General features: G+C 35.6%; 1 protein-coding gene across 1 annotated transcript in view; it reads left to right on the top strand.

The window, feature by feature from the left end:
• LOC121376921 (structural maintenance of chromosomes flexible hinge domain-containing protein 1-like) overlaps positions 1 to 24256 on the top strand; it is a 92687-nt gene that overhangs the window by 19904 nt on the left and 48527 nt on the right. Inside the window, exons 10-23 of the mRNA XM_041504725.1 lie at positions 1223 to 1295; positions 1960 to 2096; positions 3164 to 3298; positions 8282 to 8453; positions 10406 to 10473; positions 11638 to 11783; positions 14422 to 14551; positions 16128 to 16208; positions 18334 to 18489; positions 19979 to 20104; positions 20611 to 20690; positions 21520 to 21677; positions 22812 to 22933; positions 23642 to 23700. Of these exons, the coding sequence (XP_041360659.1) occupies positions 1223 to 1295; positions 1960 to 2096; positions 3164 to 3298; positions 8282 to 8453; positions 10406 to 10473; positions 11638 to 11783; positions 14422 to 14551; positions 16128 to 16208; positions 18334 to 18489; positions 19979 to 20104; positions 20611 to 20690; positions 21520 to 21677; positions 22812 to 22933; positions 23642 to 23700 (1643 nt within the window). The remainder of the gene's footprint in view (positions 1 to 1222; positions 1296 to 1959; positions 2097 to 3163; positions 3299 to 8281; positions 8454 to 10405; positions 10474 to 11637; positions 11784 to 14421; positions 14552 to 16127; positions 16209 to 18333; positions 18490 to 19978; positions 20105 to 20610; positions 20691 to 21519; positions 21678 to 22811; positions 22934 to 23641; positions 23701 to 24256) is intronic.

Raw genomic sequence — 24256 nt, 5'->3', positions numbered from 1 at the left:
CCTACTGGTCCAACCAGAGGGGACTATAGGTTTCATCTCCATCCTAATGTCTGTCTGTCTGTCTGTCTTTCGTTCTGTCTTTGTTTGTGTCTGTCTCTGTCTGTCTGTCTGTTTGTCTGTCAGTCTGTCTGTCTGTCCCACATATAGTTTTCCGAATGTTTTCTTCACAATGCCTCAAGATATTGAGCTAAAATTGTGTATACAGCTTTATCATTTATTGTTACAGATCAGGTTTGACTTTCATGGCGATTTACACATTTTTGATATAGTTATGGTCCTTGATTTTAGGAGATATGAAAAAAAGATTTCGGGTTTTTTTTTCTCAATGGCTCAAGATACTGAGTTGAAATTTTGTGTATAGCTTTATCATGTTCTGTTACAGATCAAGTTTGACTTTCATGGCGATTTACACATTTTTTAATAGAGTTATGGTCCTTGATGTTAGGAGATACGAAAAAAACATTTTCAGGCTTTTTTCTCTCAATGTCTTAAGATATTGAACTGAAATGTTTTGTATAGCTTTATCATGTTCTGTTACATATCAAGTTTGACTTTCTTGGCGATTTACTCATTTTTGATAGAGTTATGGTCCTTGATCTTAGGAGATATGAAAATTTGTACGGCTTGGTATAGGGGACATGTAGTACAAAACAAACCATTTTCTGGCTTTTTTCTCTCAGTGTCTGAAGATATTGAATTGAACATTTTTGTATCAAGTTTGACTTTTGTGGCAATTTTTCACAGAGTTATGGCCCTTGAACTTAGGAGATATGAAAATGTGTTTGGCTCGGTATAGGGGACATATATTACTTTAGCAGGACTCTCATAATGCTTGTTTACATTGAAATTTTTACTAAATTTCTTTATGTGATTTTATATTGCTTTAAAATTTAATCTGTTTTTGTACAAATGTTAGCACTGTTCATGATAGAGTAACTTCCTAATTCAATGGTTTCCCCTTGATATAAACAGACTGTAATAATCCTATGTTTTCTTTGTAATGTACAGTGAAACTTCTCTAAACAGGACACCTCGGGACTAAGTAAAATGTCCAGTTTTAAGAGGTATTCAGTTTAGAGAGGTTCTCTTCTGTACAGATATTTAAAAAGGGATCATGAAAAATGTCCGGTTTTGAGGAAATTCCGGTTTACAGAGGGTCTGGTTTTGAGAGGTTTCACTGTAGTTAATAAGATATTTGAATGATATTTTTGTGGTATTTCAGAATTTCAGTTTTGCTGTGCGGATCCCGGAGCTGGAGGAAAGTACACAGACCATGAAGATCAGACTGCTGCCAGGTGGGATCAATAGACTCCATCATAATGTGTCCATGTGGGACAGGGCTATTCCACCCGAGGGTACATAATAAGCCTTGTCCCTAACATCATATTATGTACCTGAGGGTGGAATAGCCCTGTCCCACATGGATACATAATGGAGGATTATTTTTCTCCCATCCAGTAGATGAAAAACAAGCATTTGGGGGGAAATGTGAAAAACCTACATTTTGTTTTTCTATCTTACAATAAAATAATCATAACCATTGAAAAGATCGTACCCAAAAATGGTTTGTACTAAAAGTATAAACCATTATTTTACACAAACTGGCAAAGATGGCTGAAAAAGTAACTTCTACATTTGACCATTTTAACATAAATAAACTGCACCTTGCAATTCACAGTAAAAAAGTAGTGGCTTATATGCCGAAAAATACGCTACACTGTCATATTTGCTGTGTCTGTTTCATGTGTTAAATATTATTTGACACTACAAATTAACAAGATATCGTTCAAAGACTTTCGTTTGATGACATCAGATCGCCAACTCGCATTAATATGAATAGACGCCAAACATGTGTAAACGCATGACCAGTATAACTGTTAGTAGCAGACGTAAACTTACAATGTTTAGTGAAATAGGCCCCAGGTCTTTGCTGAAAAGGTGAAACTATATCTGTTCTAGGTCCTCCGCATTCCCTGTTGGTGAGCCCGGAGGAAGAGATAGAAATTGAGAATGGGAATCCGGTCAGTTTCAATGTCAAGGTCACTGATGTGATGGGAAACCTGACGGCGGACGGCAAACAAACAGTAGTGTGTCGGGTAATAGCAGTTTATTTTCCAGCAATTCATCAGTCTTTATACATGGGGCAGGACTTAGCCCAGTGGTAAAGCGTTCGCTTGATGTGCGGTCGGTCTAGGATCGATCCCCGTCGGTTGACTCATTGGGTTATTTCTCGTTCCAGCCAACTCCACAAACTGGTGTAACAAAGACCGTGGTATGTGCTATCCTGTCTGTGGGATGGTGCACATAAAAGATCCCTTGCTGCTAATCGAGAAGAGTAGCCCATGAAGTGGCGACATCGGGTTTCCTCTCTCAATATCTGTGTGGTCTTTAACTATATGTCTGATGCCATATAACTAAAAATAAAATGTGTTGAGTTTTTCTTTAAATAAAACCTTTTTTATACTCTATCCTGACCTCTGACCTTGTCAGAGCTCAGGATAAGTATTAATAAAAGAGAAAAAACACTTAAAGTTTTCATCAGTTTCCTTTGTTCCTTCTTTAAATTATTTCTGCCATTTGTAATTAATTTTTTGGCTTCTTTTGTACCATCCATCCCATCAAGTGCTCAAAGCCTGTGATATGTGCTGCACTGTCTGTGGGAAAATGCATATAAAAGATCCCTTGCTGTCTTTATTGGTGGGAATAGTCCCATGTTGAAGCAGCAGGTTTCCTCTTTTTCTCTCTGTAGAACAAATATGGAAATAGCTAGACACCAAATAGCTGTAGTTTGAAATGTGCTGAGATGTCATTAAAGAATTGGAAAATTTTAGCTATTTCATTGGGCTGTTGTGATGTTCGGATCAGTCTAATGGAATTGGGGTGGGGGAAGGGAATGCCACAGGTTAACGGTCAGGTTAACTATTCATAAAAAGCAGGGCATGTGCAGGGATTTTGGCAGGGGGTTCCAGACTGGCAAAAGGAAGTTTAGGGGGGTGGGGTTTGAATCATGCTTCCTTGGAAAATATATTGGAAAAAAAAGAAGAAAAAAATTTGAGCCTTGGGTGGAGGCATTTCAACCCCCTGAAACTCCCCTTTAACATTCACCTGAAAAGAGAAATTGATCCAAGTTTTCTTGATTTGTTTTCTTGTACTGATATTTCAGTTTACTGGAGCCTCTGGTTTGCCGACGTATTCCCTGGACTGCAGTAACAGTGGGAGTGGCACGCTGACTGGGGGCAGTCTGTCTATAAAGAGAATCAAAGACTGCCAGACCATCACGGCGAAGATTGACATGCAGGTGGGCGTCATGTTGACTGTTAGCTGTGTATAGGCCTCGCTGGGGTAGTGGTTGCGCCACTGCCAGTGTATGACAAGTGTTTGAGAAAGTCACTAGCAATATTTATTATATAACATTTAGTGAAATATCTTAAAATATCAGTGAAATAAATGTGTTATCAGTCACTCAGTATCGTCACTGTAGAAAGTGTTACCTTCACTGTAAGAAAGCCGGAACTATTTTGCTGCTGGCATTTTAAAAATAAAGGTAAATTGCCAAAAGTTATATAATAAATAGAAAAGTTCATGTTTTTTGTCAAGTATGATTTATATCTTATCTTGTTAAGTTTGCAATCATATCACACTTGTCGCACAAGCATGACTTGTGAGATATGATTGCAAACTTCACTCGATGAGATATGAATCATATTTGACAAAAAACATGAAATATTCTCTATGTATTATAAAAATTAATACAGGTGAATATTTCCACCAACTCAGGCGAAAACTTCACTAGCCAGGACCGAGGACTAGTGGATTTGTCAAACTTAATATTTATAGGTATTGGTTCACATCCTGGTTCTGGTTCCTATGCAGAGTGAGTTTTAACAATTCATTACAAAACTTGATGTAGGTATGACAAAGTTTGACGTCACTTTGCGCTGCATATCTGACACCAGCTTAAATGACTCAGTTTTCAACACACATATTACAGCTTCCCAATAAAATACAGTGATATTAAATACGTGTACATACACAGAGTTTTATCGTCTTTCCAACAGATATAATTATTTAATTTGTAATTTGGTTAAAACTACACCAATAACAATTTTCAAGAGAGCTCTGTCAATGACGTCGCGTAAGAAGTATGACGTCACGGCCATATTTACAGCTGATAGGGTCACATGATAATTTTGTCTTAACGCGGCGTCTGACGTCAATGGCTTCTTTTAGAAGTGTTTTGAGGCGTTCAAGATGTGGCTCATTGTAGAGAAAAATCGATTTTGTCACTGATAACGAAATGTGATATTTTAAATGTACTTTGAAAAACACTGAACTTCAAATGGATTTTGAATATATTTCTATACTTCGGCACATCGAGTTCACATATTCAGTTGTTATGTTGAAACTATTTCTATTTTTTCTTTTAAGTTTCAAGTCATTTCACCCTAACTGGGGTTGTCTCAGCAGTCATGGCGGCAGCCATTTTATCAATCCCATAATACATCGCTTCAAGATGGCACTGCCCAGTATGTTACATGTGTTTTAGTTTTTAAAAATAAATATTAGGGCATAAGTTGCTGAAATTGCGTTTTGTTATAACTGACCATGTGTCAAATATCGGAGGTGAATCTAGCCCAAATACATTATGACTAGCGAGCTCTCACCCACAATTACATTGTTTTGGTCGTTTCTTGCATGGAAATTTTCTTCCTTTTTTTTTAAAGCTGCAATCTCGCCTCACATTAATTAGCATAACTTCATAGAAACACACCTACAGTTTTTATAAAGCATTGTGTGTGACAGTAACACAATTTTAATAGTTAAATAATAAAAATAGATATTTTAGGTAATATTCCGATCAGCACACAGTACCCTCCCCCACATGCTATATTGTTCTTTTTTAATGTATTTTCCGGGGAAACATGACCCGAGACCCACCCCCACCCCCACCCCAACACACACACAAAAACCTTTGCTAGCCACAGTCTAGACCTCCTTTACACAATTTCCTGCACAGGCCCTTGTTTTACAAAATATTTCGTTTCAATGCTTGAAATTAATTTTATATGTACATTAAATTGTATTATAAACATGCTAAATTGCAAATAAACATGTTTATGTTGGTCTTGCATGTCGATTTTTCAAGATAGGTAGAGCCTAGATGTCCAACATGTTAGAATGAAGACATTGTTGTACACATGATTGTAAGCATAATTGGCAGGCAAATCAAAACATAAATAAAACAAACAAACAAATAGCTCAATCCACACCCCCCCCAAAAAACAACAACAAAAAAACCAAAAAAACAAACCCAGTAACAACACCAACCCCACCCCCAAAATAAAATACAAAATACCTCTCCCCCCTCGACACACACACACACACACACACACACATACACACATACACGCATACACACACACACCAAGAAAAGAAAAGAACAAAAGAACAAAAACAAAAACAAATGTATAACTCAGATGAACACGCACATTTTCTATCTATATTTACAGTGGCATGCAATAATCACATTTGTATTATTATTAATTAATTAATTAATTATAATTAATTAATTTATTTAATCATTTTAATAAATCAGCCTTTTATGTTTTGTCAATATATTTTCATTGTTACTCAGCTTAAATCAAGACCTCACTCACCAAACCACCACCCCCAAAATTAAGACACGTCACCCCCCCCCCCCCCAACATTAATTTTTCTTCGAAATATTTTCACTATCATTTAATCTACATTTGTATTATCATTTAAAAATATATTATATTTTTCAGCCTTTTATATTTTTGTCCAAATGTATTTTTTGTTACTCAGCTTAAATCAAGAACTCCCCCACCAAAAAACCCACCACCACCCCCAAAAGACACATCACCCCCTCCCCCCCCCCCCACCATCAACTTTATTTTTCTTCAAAATAGTTTCACTATCATTAAACAGACTGTTTTACCCTATTGTATTACAATGGACTAGATCTTGTCACTAGCTTTCGTCATGTGTTCATTCAAACGCCCATTTTTCGTCGTTCTACCTACTTTATGTGATTATCTCATATTATAGGTTATTAACACTTTATATTTTTATCTCTTGTTATAACTTATTAAAGGCATATTGTCACAGACCACTGACCTATTTAATGGTCTAACAAAGTATTACCTGAATAAAAATAATTTGATTTGTCAATAAATGTACTTTATTCAACCATCTTCATAACCACCATACTCCATTTATTAATGATATTTTGTAAAAATAATTGAATTATGGCAATGGTCCATAATTCAAAACCTAAAATTGCCGAGAGGGTTGACATGGATTTCACTCCATCATGGTTCAGTTAAGGTGATGCGATAGCTAGATTTGGTTTCCAACAATTAATGTAATTTTTATTTATTATCCATTTTTAGAGAAATAAGGTCCTTAAATCTGTGACAGTATGCTTTCAACACTTTATATTTTATCACATGTTAAAGTTGATTGACACTTTATGCTTTTTAATCTGCTAGAGGTCCAACTGGAATAGACTATAGATTTCAACAACGTCCTTTTGTCTGTCTGTCCATCTGTCTGTCTGTCCATCTGTCTGTCTGTCCATCTGTCTGTCCCACATGAAGGTTTCCAGAGGATTTTTTCACAATGCCTTGCGATATTGAGATGAAATTTTGGTATAGCGTTATCATATATATTTAATGGGGAATTACACACTTTTTACAGAGGTATGGAACTTGAATTTAGGAGATAGAAAAATTGTTGACGGGGAAATGTATTGCTTTAGCAGTACTCTCAGAATGATTGTTCATTTGAGGATTATTAGGAAGAAGGAAGGAAGGAAATAGTTTATTCGATGATGCACTCAACACATTTTATTTATGGTTATATGGTGTCGGACATATGGTTAAGAACCACACAGATATTGACAGAGGAAACCCATTGTTGCCACTTCATGGATTACTCTTTTCGATTAGCAGCAAGTGATCTTTTATATGCACCATCCCATAGACAGGATAACACATACCACAGCCTTTGATGTACCAGTCGTGGTGCACTGACTGGAGTGAAAAATAGCCCAATGGGCCGACCGATGGGGATCTATCCCAAACCGACGCACATCAAGCGAGCGCTTTACCATTGGGCTACATCTCGCCTCTCATTAGGAATATTAAAACTTTATATTTTTATTTTTAGTTATAGGTGATTAACATTTTATATCTTATTTCTTGTTAAAGATGATAACACTTTATATTTTTAGTTTTAGTTATAGGTGATTAACATTTTATATCTTATCTCTTGTTAAAGATGATAACACTTTATATTTTTAGTTTTAGTTATAGGTGATTAACATTTTATATCTTATCTCTTGTTAAAGATGATAACACTTTATATTTTTAGTTTTAGTTATAGGTGATTAACATTTTATATCTTATCTCTTGTTAAAGATGATAACACTTTATATTTTTAGTTTTAGTTATAGGTGATTAACATTTTATATCTTATTTCTTGTTAAAGATGATAACACTTTATATTTTTAGTTTTAGTTATAGGTGATTAACATTTTATATCTTATCTCTTGTTAAAGATGATAACACTTTATATTTTTAGTTTTAGTTATAGGTGATTAACATTTTATATCTTATCTCTTGTTAAAGATGATAACACTTTATATTTTTAGTTTTAGTTATAGGTGATTAACATTTTATATCTTATCTCTTGTTAAAGATGATAACACTTTATATTTTTAGTTTTAGTTATAGGTGATTAACATTTTATATCTTATTTCTTGTTAAAGATGATAACACTTTATATTTTTAGTTTTAGTTATAGGTGATTAACATTTTATATCTTATCTCTTGTTAAAGATGATAACACTTTATATTTTTAGTTTTAGTTATAGGTGATTAACATTTTATATCTTATCTCTTGTTAAAGATGATAACACTTTATATTTTTAGTTTTAGTTATAGGTGATTAACATTTTATATCTTATCTCTTGTTAAAGATGATAACACTTTATATTTTTAGTTTTAGTTATAGGTGATTAACATTTTATATCTTATTTCTTGTTAAAGATGATAACACTTTATATTTTTAGTTTTAGTTATAGGTGATTAACATTTTATATCTTATCTCTTGTTAAAGATGATAACACTTTATATTTTTAGTTTTAGTTATAGGTGATTAACATTTTATATCTTATCGCTTGTAAAAGCTGATAACACTTTATATTTTTTATCTTTTGTCAATGGTGATTAACTCTTTATATTTCCTGTCTTGTTAGGGTCACAAGGACGTAGCGACAGTTGACAGGACAATAAAAGTGTCCCCCAGCGGCCGGGTGGCTCATATTGATGTACACTACACCGCTGAAGATGGGGATAAAGTAACAACAAAGAAGATCACAAATTCCGGTGAAGTGACCGGTATAGCTGGTCAGAGCATAACGGGATTGTGTGAGTATTTGTTTTTATATTCCAGTTTTAGAGCTTTTAGTCATTTTTATTATCCATATGGTTCAACATAACCAAGTTAATAATAATCTTATGAAGCACACGTGTAATAACAAGTGTAATGACGTAATTTTTTGAAGCGACATCATAACATGACGTTGCTGCTCCAGTCCTAGCTCAGACTGTGCATTTGAAATATGACGTCATTTCGTCGTCTCCTTCTAGTTGTGGCTGAAACATTTTGAATTGGGTCTTGTTATTCATAAAGAAACAACAATAATAATATGGATAATAAAGAAATTATTACACTCGCGTGTGAGTCGTACTGATTTTGCAAAACTTGTGTCAGGATTCATGTATTACCTGACACTCGTTTTGTAAAATCAGTACGACACACAAGCTTGTATAATAATATCTATATATCTTGTACACTGGTAGCAGGGACTCGTCTAGATATGAAATCGTGGCATCAGTATGTGAATAATTTGAATGATGGCTTAATGTGAAGACAATTTTAAAAATAAAATAAAATACATTAAGTAGTCTTGTGTCGTCAAAAGGGAACCGATGAATTAGCATATAACTCTTTAATTAGCATATAACTCTTTAATTAACATATAACTCTTTAATGCATAAAGTTAAAATTCATATCAAAACATATTGTTTTTTGTGCAAAACCCATAACAATTTACAGGGCTGTAGCTAGGATTTTTTGTTTGAGGGGGCAACCGAGTAGTTAATAGTCTAAAACTCCTTAAACAGTTAAGAAGAGAATTTTCTGTAAGTTTCTTTAATGCTTTCCGGATTTTTTTTCGGGGGGGGGGCAATTGCGCCCCTTGCCCCCCCCGCTAGGTACGCCCTGATTTAAATACCATTTTAAAAAAAGGAAAAATTCAGCGTAAATTAAAATGTTTCTATGAAATTACCATTTGATTTGTGTTTTATTCTTGTGATAATAACAAACAGTTAAGTCTGTGAAATGTTACTACACATGTAATGCTGTTATGGTACTTTGATGACTTAGTACCATAGGACCGGCCTCGGTGGCGTCGTGGCAGGCCATCGGTCTACAGGCTGGTAGGTACTGGGTTCGGATCCCAGTCGAGGCATGGGATTTTTAATCCAGATACCGACTCCAAACCCTGAGTGAGTGCTCCGCAAGGCTCAATGGGTAGGTGTAAACCACTTGCACCGACCAGTGATCCATAACTGGTTCAACAAAGGCCATGGTTTGTGCTATCCTGCCTGTGGGAAGCGCAAATAAAAGATCCCTTGCTGCCTGTCGTAAAGAAGAGTAGCCTATGTGGCGACAGCGGGTTTCCTCTAAAAACAGTGTCAGAATGACCATATGTTTGACGTCCAATAGCCGATGATAAGATTAAAAATCAATGTGCTCTAGTGGCGTCGTTAAATAAAACAAACTTTTTTAGTACCATAGGAAATTTATGGAACTCATTTGGAAATTGTATAACAAAACATTTTGAACAGTCATTCCACAATGTTTTTGGGAAAAAAAGAAAAGATGTCATTTTTTAAACAACCAGTTCTGTGGTTATCACCTCCATCATATGCTGTGTGTGTGTATGTGGCAGGGGAGGGGTAATGCTGGTGTATGCTTTAAAAAATATTGATTCAAAATAATCCGTAGAAAATAATAATGAGAGGAGTTGCAAAAAATGTTGATAATTGTGAATAACTCCTAACTAGTAGAGTTTTTTTTGTTTTGTTTAAATTATCTATATATTAAGTTACCTCAGTTTGCATGAGGCCGCAATTGCTGAAACACAGAAATAATAAAAACTAATTATTTTTAAGTTAGCAAATGAAAATTATTTATAGTTGTAACTATAAAAAAGAGCCAGGTTTGTTAAAATGTCAATGAGTCCATGTGTTAAATTAAATCCCTATTGTTTACTTCATGTTTGATACTTAACTGTGATTTCATTCTCTTCCAGCTTTTAAATTATCAGATGAAGGTGGTCGAGAAATTCCTCTTACTGATAAAATCACTTCAAAGATAAAGGTATTAATACTGTTAACCAACACTAGAGAAGTACATGTAGCATTATCACAGTATAATTTGAATTGCAGAAAGGTTTTGTTTTAGACATACCTGGCAGGATAGTGCACACCATGACCTTTAGAATACCAAAAATTTGTGCATAGAGTTTTGAGAGAGAAATGGAGAAAGAAAGAATAAAAGAGATATAATGGGAAGTAAGATAATGAAGCGAGAGAAGGAAGAGAGGGATGGGGTTGGTTTGAGTAAATGATGGGGAAGGAGAGAGAGAGAGAGAGAGAGAGAGAGAGAGAGAGAGAGAGAGAGAGAGAGAGAGAGAGAGAGAGAGAGAGAGAGAGAGAGAGAGAGAGAGAGAGAGAGAGACAGACAGACAGACAGACAGACAGACAGACAGACAGAGGAAGGAGAGAGACAGACAGAGACAGAGAGACAGACAGAGAGACAGACAAAACGGGGATAGAGAAAGAGTGTGTTCGAGAGGGAGGGAGTGAGAGTGATAGAGAGAGAGAGAGAGAGAGAGGTGAGAGGAGGGAGGGAGGGAGAGGGAGGGAGAGAGAGAGAGAGAGAGAGAGAGAGAGAGAGAGAGAGAGAGAGAGAGAGAGAGAGAGAGAGAGAGAGAGAGAGAGAGAGAGAGAGAGGGGAAGGAGAGAGACAGACAGAGACAGACAGAGACAGACAAAACGGGGATAGAGAAAGAGTGTGTTCGAGAGAGAGGGAGGGAGTGAGAGAGAGAGAGAGAGAGAGAGAGGTGAGAGGAGGGAGGGAGGGAGGGAGAGAGAGAGGGAGAGAGAGACAGAGAGAGACAGAGAGACAGAGACAGAGAGGAAGGAGACAGACAGACAGAGAGACAGACAGAGAGACAGACAAAACGGGGATAGAGAAAGAGTGTGTTCGAGAGAGAGAGAGGGAGGGAGTGAGAGAGAGAGAGAGAGAGAGAGAGAGAGGTGAGAGGAGGGAGGGAGAGAGAGAGAGAGAGAGAGAGAGAGAGAGAGAGAGAGAGAGAGAGAGAGAGAGAGAGAGAGAGAGAGAGAGAGAGAGAGAGAGAGAGAGAGAGAGAGAGAAAGAATGAGAATATTTAATAATAAAAATAACTGCTATGTTTTTGAAAAATGATTTTATTATTTTGGATTTACTTCAGTGCTTTAATTCAAATATTTTTCCTGGTAGGTGAACTGGGTGCCAAAAGTATCCAAGGAAACGTATCTGGATGGGAAGTTACCGGACATTAAGATCCCAAACTCTGTCAGCGATTCCAAGTACTGCCACATTAACGTTTTAGACGGACCAGGATTCGAATTCACGTTTTCAGTCAAGTATGTATGGTGGTGATAAGACTACAAGTACAGTGTGTCCACGTCTCCTTTATTTCAAAGAATCTCCTTTATTTCATGATTCTGCTAGATCTCCTTTATTTCAAAGAATCTCCTTTATTTCAAAGAATCTCCTTTATTTCATGATTCTGCTAGATCTCCTTTATTTCCTAATTTTTGGGACAAATCTCCTTTTTTTGAAAAAAGGAGATAGTCTGCATTTTTATTGGCTTTTTTTCTCACAATTGAGTGTAATTGTATTCAAGTGACTTGTATACTTTCAAATCGAGCGCCTTCTGCTAAAACCTGGTTTTATAAGGGTTATCGTCCTAGTGAACCCAATTTAAAATTAATTACAAATAACAAAAATAAAAAAAAAAAAAAGAACAAAAAAATAAAACAAAAATTTAATAATTGTATTCAAGTGACTTTTATACTTTCAAATCGAGCTCCTTCTGCAATAAAACACTGGTTTATAAGGGTGTAGCGTCTAGTGAACCAATTATTAGACTACACCAGCTAGTGCAAATATAACATGATTTATTTTTCTTCCAATTTTACAATTAGTTTCACATTAGTCCATTTATAATTCATTGCAAACTTTCATGTAGTGTCATATTACTAGGTTTCAACAGTGTAAATATTAAGTAGTCACATAGGAAAATAAGATAATTATCATTGTATACTGTGTTGTAATTCACTTGTTGGTGTTCATTGGATGCACTGTCTGGTCCTATGATAAAAGGTAATAATATAATGTACTGTGTATCATTAGGTGTTAATGAAGTACATGTAGGTGTTAATGAAGTACGTGTAAATGAAGATGGAATGGCTATGAGGGGTAAAGGACGAGGCGATTGATTAAAATAAAACAGCTATTAAATATCTGACTTATAATATGTAAAGTTATAATTTAATATATCTTGTTAAAATCTTATAGATTGTGGACAGATTTCTTCAGGGCAAATCTTGAAATGTTGACTCTAGATGCTGTCAGAATGCATCTCAGGTTACTCAGGTTTTTTTCAAAAATTTCAACAGACGAAAGGGGGGACATCACCCCTCTCTTGAACTCCCCCTTCTCCCCACAGCCACAAATAAAGCCTACAGTTTTATCTCCTTTATTTTCATTTCAAGTCTGTGGACACAATGAAGTACGGTAATCTGTCGTTATCTTAATGCTGTAGGGACCGAATCAAATAGCTTAATGTGTTGGTGGCTTGAGATAGGCATAATAGCTGTTAGTGAGAATTATGTTATAGAACGATTTCTCAACCTTGAGATACCCTGGACTGATGAAATAACGGAGATTGAGGTTATGACATGGCCTAAAGGTTAAAGGTTAACTTTGTAATAAAATGATGAATTATGAACTGTACGGTTTAAATCTGTTTTATTACCCCAGCAGTCACTCATAAAAGGGAAAATATTTCCCATATTTTCTCAGTGAGAAATATTCTGCATTGGTCTAATGAACAATACTATTGGACAATTTGACGCTTACAAACCAATGACCTTGTCGGCACTAAATATGACGTCATCACGATTTGGCAGACACAAAATGACGTTATGTAGTTTAAAGAGTTTACGTTTACGGCTCTCTGTTTTTGGTGTTAAATTAATAACAAAATGTCATTTTAATGTAATTCCTTATAGATTTTGTAGCAGAATAAAGAGAAATTTTGTTTTTGAAAATTATCTATGAACGTGATTAAATTTCAAAGTGATAGCAATTCTCACAATACTGCGTAAAGTGGTTTACATCGTTTGTATACAGGTTGGCCTTTGTGCATGTGTGTCGAAAATAAAGGTTTTTAGAGAAAAAATAGCTGAGGTAATAAATGGAATAACAAACTCGGTACCAGTTATTGTCAAATTTATGTCCCTTGTCAAATAATTTTCAATTGTCACTCGCTAAAGCTCGCTAAATTATTTCACTCGGGACATAAATTTGATAATAACTGGTAACTCATTTATTATCCTCTATTTACTGTATACTTTGTTTTCCCATTAATGAGTAAAATGTCATATTCCTACTTTTCAGGGTTAACTCTGGGTGATCAGAACATTTTGCCAAATTATCTAAAAAATGCAAAACCTATAGCTATTTTCCAACAAAATATAAATTTGAACACAATATGTTTTCGCCATATTAAAATAAAATTTGCCAATTCTTGCAAAAATTTGCAATTGGGGAATTTGTCGAGTGGCAAAGCTAGCCCTGATTTTGCTTTCGCATAAGTGCTGCAAAGCATCTTTCAAAATATGTATGCTGAACATTGCAAATTTTATCTGAAAACAAAGATGCCTTATATATGTGACATCATTCTACGTCATTTAGGTACATACACTATTTAGCTGATGGGGAAAAATCATACAAGTTGTATCACCATTCAGGAAAGTTGACTTTAAAAGCAAATTTAATGGAGGATTTTCTAAAACATTTTTTATAAAATTGAAATAGCCTTTATTGAAAATGAAAACGTATAATGTCTTCCCCTGATATTTGACTACAACTTTGCAAAATGTTCTTTTGTTTGGTTTTTAGCTTTACATTAAATTGAGATTCAATGGACAATAATTTTAGTAAAATGTTGAACATAGTAGTGACTGTCACATTTATGTTTGTGTCTGTTTACAGGGGCTGCGCAGGGCCACCACAGCAGCTCAAATGCGTGTGTGAGGGAAGTAACTCTGTACAGATGGGTCAACCCTTCTCGGGAGAAATCATTGTCAAAATACGAGACAAAAATGGAAACGAGATAACAGACGTAAGTGTCTTGCCATTGTGACATGATAATAGTAAATTGCAGGGCTTGACTTTGTGTCTTGCCATTGTGACATGAGAGTAGTAAATTGGAGGGCTTGACTTTATGTCTTGCCATTGTCACACGAGAGTAGTAAATTGCAGAGCTTGACTTTGTGTCTTGACATTGTCACATGATAATAGTAAATTGCAGGCTTTACTTTGTGTCTTGCCATCGTCACATAATAATAGTAAAATGCCGGGCTTGACTTTGTGTCTTGCCATTGTCACATGATGATAGAAAATTGCAACGCTTAACTTTGTGTCTTGCTATTGTGACATGATAATAGAAAATTGGAGGGCTTGACTTTGTGTCTTGACATTGTCACATGATAGACCAGCCTCGGTGGCGTCGTGGCAGGCCATCGGTCTACAGGCTGGTAGGTACTGGGTTCGGATCCCAGTCGAGGCATGGGATTTTTAATCCAGATACCGACTCCAAACCCTGAGTGAGTGCTCCGCAAGGCTCAATGGGTAGGTGTAAACCACTTGCACCGACCAGTGATCCATAACTGGTTCAACAAAGGCCATGGTTTGTGCTATCCTGCCTGTGGGAAGCGCAAATAAAAGATCCCTTGCTGCCAATCGGAAGAGTAGCCCATGTAGTGGCGACAGCGGGTTTCCTCTCAAAATCTGTGTGGTCCTTCACCATATGTCTGACGCCATATAACCGTAAATAAAATGTGTTGAGTGCGTCGTTAAATAAAACACTTCTTTCATTCTTTCTTGTCACATGATGATAGAAAATTGCAGGGCTTGACTTTAACAGTAGCCCAGGATGTTTTGTGAACCAAAATCTCGTTTAAGTGACCAGATTTCCAAAACTGGTAGTCCTGACAGGCTATTAGATATTTGCACCTGCCAACTAACTTTACAGTCAAAACAGATGTTAAATGTACAGTGCTCAACCACTTTGAACCAGAGGTGAAGCTTGGGCATCATCATTTTAACAGAAATGTGTTATTCATCTTTTCAGATTTCGAAAAATTAAAGGGACATGCCTTAGTTTGTTGCATTGTAAAATGTTTCCGACTAATAAAATAGTTCTACGATTGAACTTACATATTAAATATATTTTCTTGTTTAGAATATCATTGTCTGTATATTCAATATGTTTTTGGTCGTCTTAATATTTGTAAGACACCCAAACTGGATTTTGTCTTAAAATAATGTAGTACGTACGGAAAATTCTTTTTAGGAAATAAAATGAAATTTAACCTAGCACAAATATTACAATGATAAGAAACACGTTTAATTTACAGCCACTAATATTTTATGCAGAAAAATATATTTGATATGTAATTACAATCATTAAAAATTCTCTGCTAATTGATAACATCTTAAAAATTGCATCAAACTGAGGAATGTCCCTTTAATCTACATATGATTTCATAAATACACTTGTATCACAGTTGTTAATTTTTATGGATGCAGAATATATATTTAAAGATTTGTTTTAACTATGTATTTTTTTGTTTTTCACAAGTATAAAACTGTACTTGGATATGTGTTTGACTGTGTATGTTTGATCTGTATTTCAGTTGCCCCCGTCAACCAGCCGAGAGATAACTGTGACAGGGAAGTGTTTAAAAACGGATGCTGCTATGATATCAAAACAACAGGTAAGATATCTTTCCCATATTTCCAGGCTTACTACAATTAGGAAAATTGCTATCATTTCTTTTTTTGTGTTGCTCTTGCAAGTCGAGTTTTGCGTAACTGACTTTGAAATCTGATTTACAATCGTCATAACGGGTTATGCCAAAAGGAAATGGCTTTATGTTGTCCTCTCCAGTGATGTCATTAAGAATAAAAATAACAGGTAAAAATTAAATTGTACAAAGAATAAAGTGAAAGAAATTTAAACCATACAGTTCATATTTCTTAATTTTATTATTCAGTTTTTAATTTATATAGTCAACCCATCACATACCAAAATGTTGTTTTTGGTAAATAATTTCAGTTTGGTTTGACATAAGAAGAAAAGTAAAAATGTTCTGGAAAGACAAAAAGAAAAAAACCCCAACTATTTTTGTGACCAATTGAAATAACAATCAAGCTCAGAAATAAATAACTTTTGGTAAATTCCGTAGCAGTGAAAAAAGCCTTCCTCGTGGGATGGACTTTAAGCACAATCATACCTTGTTTACATCCTTTTTGGCAACTAATAGTAATACCTATTTACTGCCACCACAAAGTGTTTGATTTGTTGCTGGGTATTAATTTTGGTCGTAAAGAACTATACTTTGGCCTTCAGTATGCTAGTTAGGGAGGAGGTCCAGGCCATAGCATTTTCAACTTTCATGTGAAACACTTTTACGGTTCCGTGCCTTGTGATCATGGGAACCCATCGGAAACTTGTTTTTTTTAAAATAAATATATATATTATTATGTTAATTTTGTCGAATACTTGTACTCGATATAATAATCATGGGAAACGAAATTTCAGTTCTGTGATTTTATTAACATGCTACCGACTCGGTACCTGAAATGATCGTTTCCGTGAAATCCGAAGGCCTGGGTGTCTGAATGTAACTGTATGAAAGAAAGAAAGAAATGTTCTATTTAACGATGCACTCAACACATTTTATTTACGATTATATGGCATCAGACATATAGTTAAGGACCACACCAATATTGAGAGAGGAAACCCGCTGTCGCCACTTCATGGACTACTCTTTTCGATTAGCAGAAAGGGATATTTTATATGCATCATCCCATAGACAGGGTAGTACATACCACAGCCTTTGTTACACCAGTTGTGGAGCACAGGCTGGAACGAGAAATAGCCCAATGGGCCCACCGACGGGGATCGATCCCACACCGACCGCGCATCAAGTGAATGCTTTACCACTGGGCTATGTAACTGTATAAAAGCTTTAAAGCCGCACACCTAGTTCCATCCAGCGAAAATAAATTATAATTTGGTTAATCTACAAACCTGTAACACACTTAGATCACGTTTTTATCAAATGGAGTGAAAAAGCAGGTTTTATATCGATAAATACCATGGGAATCCCCATGTCCCAATTGCTCGAAATAATTTTGAAAGTTAGTATTCTGATGTCACCGGTAGATGTCGCTCGAAGCACAACAATGCCTACGTCATGACAAATTTCACAGATTTGGGGTGCGTTCGTTTCACCTCTCCTGGACATGTTCCAACTGTTCTGTCCTGGTTGTATCCTCTCTCCAGATATCGTAAGACTTAGCAAAATTTGTAACGTTTTGTATTGAGACACTTACTTGTCTGAACTTTATTGTTACTGAAAATGTTCACGAACTGTGAAGAAAAATCTCACAAATGAACAACAACAAATCGAATGTTGATTGCGCGAACCGTGCACGAGAAAACAAACCGAACCAAAATGATAACGGTCACGTGATATACCAACGTCTGTGACATTGAAATGGAAATATCCCCTCTAAAAATAGATTGGACCTCGCTTGCTTAACGTTTTTTTCTTGACAACACACGTCTTGTGAAAAAAGGCAAAAAATTTATTTCGTGGTTTTACAAACATTAGGATTACCAAAAAGCACTTCAGGTGAATGGAAATGTGTATTCTAAATAATAAAATGTAAGTAAAGTGCAATTTTATTTGTGAAAAATGGGGTTTAATAGCAAAAAACAACGCCGTAATGGTTAACAAATAAACGTAACTAGGGTGTGTCCCTTTAATGTAGAGTCCTCTGAGATGTTGTTAAACTTTCCTTTTCATATCTATGTCATGAATTATCTTCCAGAAGCACTTCGTTATACGAGGGATCCAGTTTGTCAACTCTTCCCTGGGTCATCAAGAGATTAGAGTGTCCTGGAACAACCTGGAGGATTTTGTTCGGTTCGACGTTCTTGCGGGTCCACCCTGTAGAGTGGACTTAGTCGACTGGAATTTGAATCAGGTAGGCTTGTCTTCAGAGAGTTACTGCTGATACATAGTGGTTTTGAAGTTGATTATTACTCCCCTGCCGGTCCAGCCAGATAAAGTGGACTTAGTCGACTGGAATTTGAATCAGGTAGGCTTGTCTTCAGAGAGTTACTGCTGATACATAGTGGTTTTGAAGTTGATTATTACTCCCCTGCCGGTCCAGCCAGATGGAACTATTGGTTTCATCTCCATACTTCTGTCTGTCCGTCTGTCTGTCCATCTGTCAGTCCCTCATATAGTTTTTCGGATGTTTTTTTCACAGTGCCTTGAGATATTGAGCTGAAATTTTGTGTATAGCTTTTTCATGATTTGTAAAATTTTCAATTTTCATGGAGTTATGGCCCTTGAAATAAAGTTTGTTTTTCACCGACGCTTTTTATTTTTTTCAGTGCCTCAGGATATTAAACAGATATTTTGTGTATAACTGTATCATGTACTGTTACAGATCAAGTTTAACTTTCATGGCGATTTACCCGTTTGTAACAGAGTTATGGCCCTTCAACTTAGGAAAGATGAATATTTGTTGTTTAAAACTTTTTTGCAATGCCTCAAGATATTGAACTAAAAAAAATTTGTATAGCTGTATCATGTACTGTTACAAATCAAGTTTGACTTTCATAGCGATCTACCCAGTTTTGACAGTTATGGCCTGTGAATTTAGGAGCTACAAATATTTGTTTTCCTGACTTTTTATGCAATGCATCAAGATATTGAGCTTAAATTTTGTTTATAGCTTTACCATGATCTATTACAGATCAGATTTGACTTTCATGGCGATTTACCCATTTTTCACAGAGTTATGGCCCTTGAACTTAGGAGATATGAAGGTTTATTTTTCAGACTTGTTTTTGGCAATACCTGAAGATATTGAGATGAAATTTTGTAGATGGCTTTACCATGTACTATTTACAGATCATGTTTACCTTTCATAGTGATTTAACTATTTTTTACAGTTATCTCCTTTGAATTTAGGAGATACAGAAATTTGTGGGGCCTGGTAGGGGACATATTAACAGGGTTCTTGAATTATGATATGATTTTAGATTCCAGGCCTGGAATGTCTGGAAAAAGCATTAAATTTTATTGTGTCCTGGAAATTTAGACCAAAAATTTGGTGGTTTATTTTTTCCCCATCTTTACTTTGTTGTTGTCATGACCTGTCTAAATTCAGACAACAATTTATTCTAAAAACATTCATTGATTAAACATTTCAGATCCTGGAAAAATAAAAAAAAGTCCTGCAAAAGTCCTTGGGAAATGTCCTCGAATTTTCAAGTGTAAGAGCCCTGATATTTCTTTAGCTTTATTACTTTATGTATTTCTTGTGGATCATTATCTTAAAATACGTTACTTATCAAGTTAGAAGTAAAACGTTATTAAAGTGATCGGGCAAAATAGGTTTAGTGAGTAATCTATTATTGTAGTCCGTATGTTGCCTGCATAATTCTCTGATTGTCTTGCAGCCTGTGACAGTCTTCAACGACAGCAGACTGCCATACCCTCTCAAGATTCAGCTGCTAGACGAGGCGGGGAATCCTTCAAAAACAGCCGACATCAAAGTACAGATCGCCAAGGATCCCAAGCTGAAGGTATCACTTGTAGATAGGGTTCTCTCAAACAAGCGTAAAATATTTAATTTCTTTTCATTCATAAACCTGATCTCACATGAATGGCATTTTCTACTAATTTGGTAAAACTTGAAGTATGTTGCAGTACAACAAACAAAAATACTTCCATGAAAACAGGAGTAGGAGAATAAAGATTCGGACTACAAGAGCTGAAATAAATTAGCCTTATGACTAGATGCGGGTGTCCAAAGTATAATTATGGAAGATTATATCTCATTGATTGGCTTTTGGACTGTTTGGCCAAGACGGTTAGACTGGGATAAGGGTTTAAATGAAATACAATTCATGAGATGTCTTGTTAAGTATTTTTGAAACGGGGAAACACTCAAAGTTTCTCTCTCATTCAGAACATTGTTTGAAATAAATTTATGCTCATAATGTGGATGTACATCATACGTTTTCTAGACCACAATTTTTAAAGGCTTTTACTTAATTTTATGTTAAAAATCTTTTTTCTTTTTTTGCAGTTGGTGCCTTTTCCTCAACCACTGAAAACAAATGCTGAAGGTATTGCTGACTTTGGAGTTATATCTGTGTGTGGACCTAGGTAAAGTTATCCTCTCTATTACATTCTTAGTTATAAAACCCATAATTATATTATAATATTTATACAAAACCAGGTGCTATGGCAATGCTACTGCATGACATAATAATAGGTGATGCTGGGTGTTTGTACACATAAATGGCAGGATATGGGATAAAAACACATTTATTCCAAATATTTCAACTGTAGATTAAGAAGCTCAATATATTTATCACCAAAAAAATATGACTGCTTTCATTAACTTGTCCCCATTTGGGAATTTACAGTAGCATAGAGATAATGTTATTGATTGTTTTTCAACCACTGCCAAATTAAAACAGCTTTGTTGCTTGTAATCACATGATAAATGTTTATGTTAAAAGATCATTATTGGATAGTGATGTAAAGAGGTTTCAACATCACAGTGGTTTCATAAAATTGCATGAGTGGTTTCTCAAAAGTTCCTTTGTTTGCAGAAGTTTGGTTTATTTCAGTGTTTATTTTTCACAGGGGTGGGATGTAGCCCAGTGGTAATGTGCTTGCCTGATGCATTGTGGGTCTGGGATCGATACAGTATGTGGGCCCATTGGGCTATTTCTTATTCCAGCCAGTACACCACGACTGGCATTTCAAAGGCTGTGGTATGTGCTATCCTGTTTGTGGGATGGTGCATATAAAAGTTCTCTTGCTACTAATGGAAAAATGTAGTCTCTAAGACGATATGTCAATATTATCAAATGTTTGACATCCGATGACAGATGATTACCAATTGAGTTCTAGCAGTGTCGTTAAACAAAACAAACTTTAACTTTTAACGTTTATTTTCCACAGTTGTATATTTTGTTATTTCCAGTGGTCTATACGATATTCAGCCTAAAGCGTTTGTCAACAAGACGATTGTATCAGGTCCTAAGATCAAGGTGAATGTGCAGCCCGACCCAAACAACCCTCAAGAGCTGATTGTCGACTACAGCAAGAATGCATCCTTCATCGCAGGAGAAAAACTCACAGGTATTTACCTCATAGTTTCACCTGGGCGGGGTGTAGCCCAGTGGTAAAGCGTTCGCTTGATGCGCGGTCGGTCTAGGATCGATCCCCGTCAGTGGACCCATTGGGCTATTTCTCATTCCAGCCAATACTCCACAATTGGTGTAACAAAGGCTGTGGTATATACTATCCTGTCTGTTAGATGGTGCATATAAAAGATCCCTTGCTGCTAATTAAAAAGAGTAGCCCATGAAGTGGCGACAGTGGGTTTCCTCCCTCAATATCTGTGTTGTTCTTAACCATATATCCGACGCCATATAACCGTAAATAAAATGTGTGGAGTGCGTCGTTAAATAAAATATTTCCTTTCTTCTGCTTTGACTAAGAGTAGGATCTAGCTCAGTCAGTAGAGCTCTCGCCTGAGGTGTTTTAATCATAGGATAGAACTTTCCCAATGAACCCATTCTCTGATTGTTTTGTTTCCTTCTCAACCAGTGTCCCAGGACTTGTATGTCAATGGTATGTGCTGTCCTAACTGTGGGAAAGCATATATAAAAGATCCCTTGCTGCTAATGGAGAAATGTAAGAACTTCCCTCTAAGACTGTATTTCACAGTCATGAAGTTTTAGATATCTAGTAGTCGATGTGGTCAGTGGTGTCGTTAAACAAAACAGACTTTAACACTGACAATTTTCTAAAACTTTCCTAACATTGTAAGACTTAGTAAAGTATCACAGCTATGGAATTCCATCCTAGTGACTCAAATAGACAAGACAAGACAAGACAAGACATTTATTCAGTTATTGAGACCACATGACCAAAATAACTACTTTGAAAACAAACGAGTCGTGCGCTACTTGTGTTCAACACGTATTCAATTTAAACTGGTAGATTTGTCTTTAGAAACAAGACTATTCCTTTAATACACTTCCAGAGAACATTTTGTTCAGTATTGCGTCACAATTCACAATTTTAAAACATAAAACAGTAATGCTAATCAATTTTCATTTGAATAGAAATATCGCTAAAATGTTCCTCGACTTCATATTTTGGTCCATAATCAATAAATTGAGTCACATAAAACAAGTCTGAAAGTCATCAAAACAGATGACATGTTGACAAAGAGAACTGTATTTATAAATAATTTGCTTTGTTTAGAGTTTACTGTGAAGATAATTTCTGAAGACGGGAATGTCATGACTACGGCCAATTCCTCACATCTTTCTCTAAAACTGTGGAAGACGGACTTAGGCACCAAGGACAGTGTACCACCGTCAAAGGTTAGAGCAAAATTAATTTATGAATATTTAACAATGATTTATCCCAAAACATTTTGGCCGGATCCTTTGATTGATGAGATTGGGAAAAATAGCATGATTGGTCCTAGGGTTCTAGCGTAAAGTTTGCACAGTGTTCTAAACTGATGAGAAAAAAAATCGAAAAAATTAAGAATATATGCGGAATATCGGCCAAAACCATTCCATAAATTTTTCTTAAATTTTGGATAGAGACTTTTTAACAGGGATTTATCCAAAAACATTTTGGCAGGATCCTTTGGTAGATGAGATTGGGAAAAGTAGCATGATTGATCCTAGTGTTAGGGTTGCACAGTGGTCTAAAATGACGAGAAAAAAACGAAAACATTAAGAATAAATGCAAAATGTTGGCCAAACCATTTTAAAAGTTTTAGATAGAGACTTTTTAACAGGGATTTATCCAAAGACATTTTGGCAAGATCCTTTCATTGATGAGATTGTGAAAAGTAGCACGATTGATCCTAGTGTTAGGGTTGCACAGTGTTCTAAAATGATGAAAAAAACCCCCAAAACATTAAGAATATATGCAAAATATTGGCCAAAACCATTTCATAAGTTTTGAACAATGACTCCATTTTCATCTTTTGACTGTCCGTAAGATTTGGTTTCCATGATACTGGAGTCTTGAATATTGAGTTTTTTCTGTACAAACGTTGTCTTTGTTTTCTCTAGGCTGTCACACTGAAACCCGACACTCCAAATAAAGTTGAGAAGGGAATCTTTCATTTTAGGTGAGTGTATGTTTAAGTGAGGAATTGCAAATAATACAGGTTTATTTCGCTGACCATAAAGACCTAGTGTGTCATGAAATAAACAAACAACAACAAGTGGTATGTGATTAAAAATGTCTTCTTTTTTTCTTTTGTATATCTTCAGGAATGATGTAGGTAGAATGTATTACCCCACGATATCTTACTCTTAGTGTATATGTGTTTGTGGTATTGTGTGGTGTGGTGTGTGGTGTGGTGTGGTGTGGTGTGGTGTGGTGTGGTGTGGTGTGGTGTGGTGTGGTGTGTGATGTGGTGTGTGATGTGGTATGGTGTGTGTGATTGTGTGCATGTTTGTATTTTTGACATTAAAGTATTAGTTTATGAACATAGTATTCTTAATTTATACTAGTACTGATATAATTATAATTCAGAGATAAATAAAAAAGTTATTAAGATTTCCTCAGTGTGTGTGTGTGTGTGTGTGTGTGTGTGTGTGTGTTTTTAAATCTGGCTGTCTGTCCATGATGTGTATGTGTGTGTGTATGCGTATGTTCAAACACCTTCTAAGATTTAAAAA

The sequence above is a fragment of the Gigantopelta aegis genome, chromosome 7 (assembly GCF_016097555.1).
Source record: "Gigantopelta aegis isolate Gae_Host chromosome 7, Gae_host_genome, whole genome shotgun sequence".
Taxonomy (NCBI): Eukaryota; Metazoa; Mollusca; class Gastropoda; order Neomphalida; family Peltospiridae; genus Gigantopelta; species Gigantopelta aegis.
Note: the sequence above shows the minus strand (reverse complement) of the source record. Positions and strands in the feature narration are given on the sequence as shown.